The sequence below is a fragment of the Mandrillus leucophaeus genome, unplaced genomic scaffold, assembly GCF_000951045.1.
Source record: "Mandrillus leucophaeus isolate KB7577 unplaced genomic scaffold, Mleu.le_1.0 Scaffold8, whole genome shotgun sequence".
In the NCBI taxonomy this organism is placed as follows: domain Eukaryota; kingdom Metazoa; phylum Chordata; class Mammalia; order Primates; family Cercopithecidae; genus Mandrillus; species Mandrillus leucophaeus.
In genome coordinates, this window is record NW_012108696.1 from 736,400 (window position 1) to 738,069 (window position 1,670).

The following is a 1,670-nucleotide window of genomic DNA, read 5'->3' on the forward strand; positions in this document are numbered from 1 at the left end:
CACACAGCACGCGTCGGTGAGGTGCCCGGGTCCCATGGCTGGTGAGCTCCCCAAGGCCCCAGCTCCCCGAGGCCAGGAGAGGCTCACCCCTACTTCCGCCTGGCCTCCAGGGGCGCTGGCCTGGAACGCTGAGCAGCTGTCGTCCGGGAGCCGCGACCGCATGATCCTGCAGAGGGACATCCGCACCCCACCCCTGCAGTCAGAGCGGCGGCTGCAGGGCCACCGGCAGGAGGTGTGCGGGCTCAAGTGGTCCACAGACCACCAGCTCCTCGCCTCAGGGGGCAATGACAACAAGGTACCCCTGCCCCGAGCCTGGACTTCCCCTTCCCCAGGAGCCGCACCCCTCACGCTGGCAGGAATGGTGAAGCCTGGGCTGGGGGTGGGCGTGGGGCCCACTCCACAGCCATCAGCAGGGCCCTGGGCTTGTCCTTCCTGCTTAGCCAGTCCTGCCCTGTGGCACAGGGTGACGAGCGTGTGCCCCCAGGGGTCCTTGAGGGAGCAGCAGGAGGGGTGTGGGGTGGGGTGAGGACCAGCCTATGGGACCACAGGGCTGGGACAGCCCCGGCCTCACAGCCCCTGTCCCCCAGCTGCTGGTCTGGAATCACTCGAGCCTGAGCCCCGTGCAGCAGTACACGGAGCACCTGGCGGCCGTGAAGGCCATCGCCTGGTCCCCGCATCAGCACGGGCTGCTGGCCTCGGGGGGCGGCACAGCCGACCGCTGCATCCGCTTCTGGAACACGCTGACGGGGAGGGGCCGGACTGGGCTCCTGGGACTGGCGGGGGAGGAGGTACTTCCCATGCGTTTGCAAGAAGTTACCCAAGTGCAGTGGCTGACGCACGCCACGCGGCCGCCTCTGCAGCCAGAAGCTGCTCCGGTCCCCACGGAAACCCACCCGCAAGATCTCCAAGATCCCCTTCAAGGTGCTGGATGCGCCTGAGCTGCAGGACGACTTCTACCTCAATCTGGTGGACTGGTCGTCCCTCAATGTGCTCAGCGTGGGGCTGGGCACCTGTGTGTACCTGTGGAGCGCCTGCACCAGCCAGGTGGGTGCCGCGTGGGGTGTGCCTGTGCACGAGGGCCTCCCCAGCTCCCAGCAGACCTCAGTGTACCCGCCGGGATCCGGGGAGCATCAGTACGAGCCAGGCGCCTGCCATGGCCCTCCTACCCAGGGCCTCCCAGCCTCCCAGCCCCCCAGGCCCCCCAGCCATGGCCCTCCCCGCCAGCAGTGGCATCTGCAGCAGCATGGGGTGCCCACTGGAACCACAGTCTCTGTTCAGCTCCATAAAGGAGAAGAGACGGGTGTCCCAGCCTGGCTGAGCCCAGGGGCCATCATAACCACCGAGTAGTCACTGTCCTGGAGTGGCCTCTGGATGCACGGGGCCTACTGGTCCCTGCAGGAAGCCTGGGTTGCTGGTGCAGGGCAGCAGCAGATACTGCTGGGGTGGGGGTTTCAGGGATAACGCCATGCGACTAGTCTCGGGAGAGCGAGGGTTGGCGCTTCCTCCCATCATCCGCTCGTCCCATGCAGGCCTGTGTCCCCTGCGTCTGTGTCTTTTGTCCACATCCCGGTTGAGCGTGCCAGGTCCCAGCAGTGACCAACCCAGAGACCCCACGGGCCTGGAGTGATGAGAGAGTGAATGAGTGGACAGGAGAGTGGATGGGAGAGTGG

The 1,670-nt window shown here is 66.8% G+C and overlaps 1 protein-coding gene across 3 annotated transcripts in view; it reads left to right on the plus strand.

The window, feature by feature from the left end:
- FZR1 (fizzy/cell division cycle 20 related 1 (Drosophila)) overlaps positions 1–1,670 on the plus strand; it is a 16,690-nt gene that overhangs the window by 8,550 nt on the left and 6,470 nt on the right. For 2 of the 3 annotated variants that reach the window (XM_011967334.1, XM_011967335.1), the window contains exon 6: positions 861–1,044. The exons of the other annotated variant lie outside the window; for it this stretch is intronic. In XM_011967334.1, coding sequence (XP_011822724.1) covers positions 861–1,044 — 184 coding nt within the window. The remainder of the gene's footprint in view (positions 1–860; positions 1,045–1,670) is intronic. 3 annotated transcript variants of the gene reach the window in all.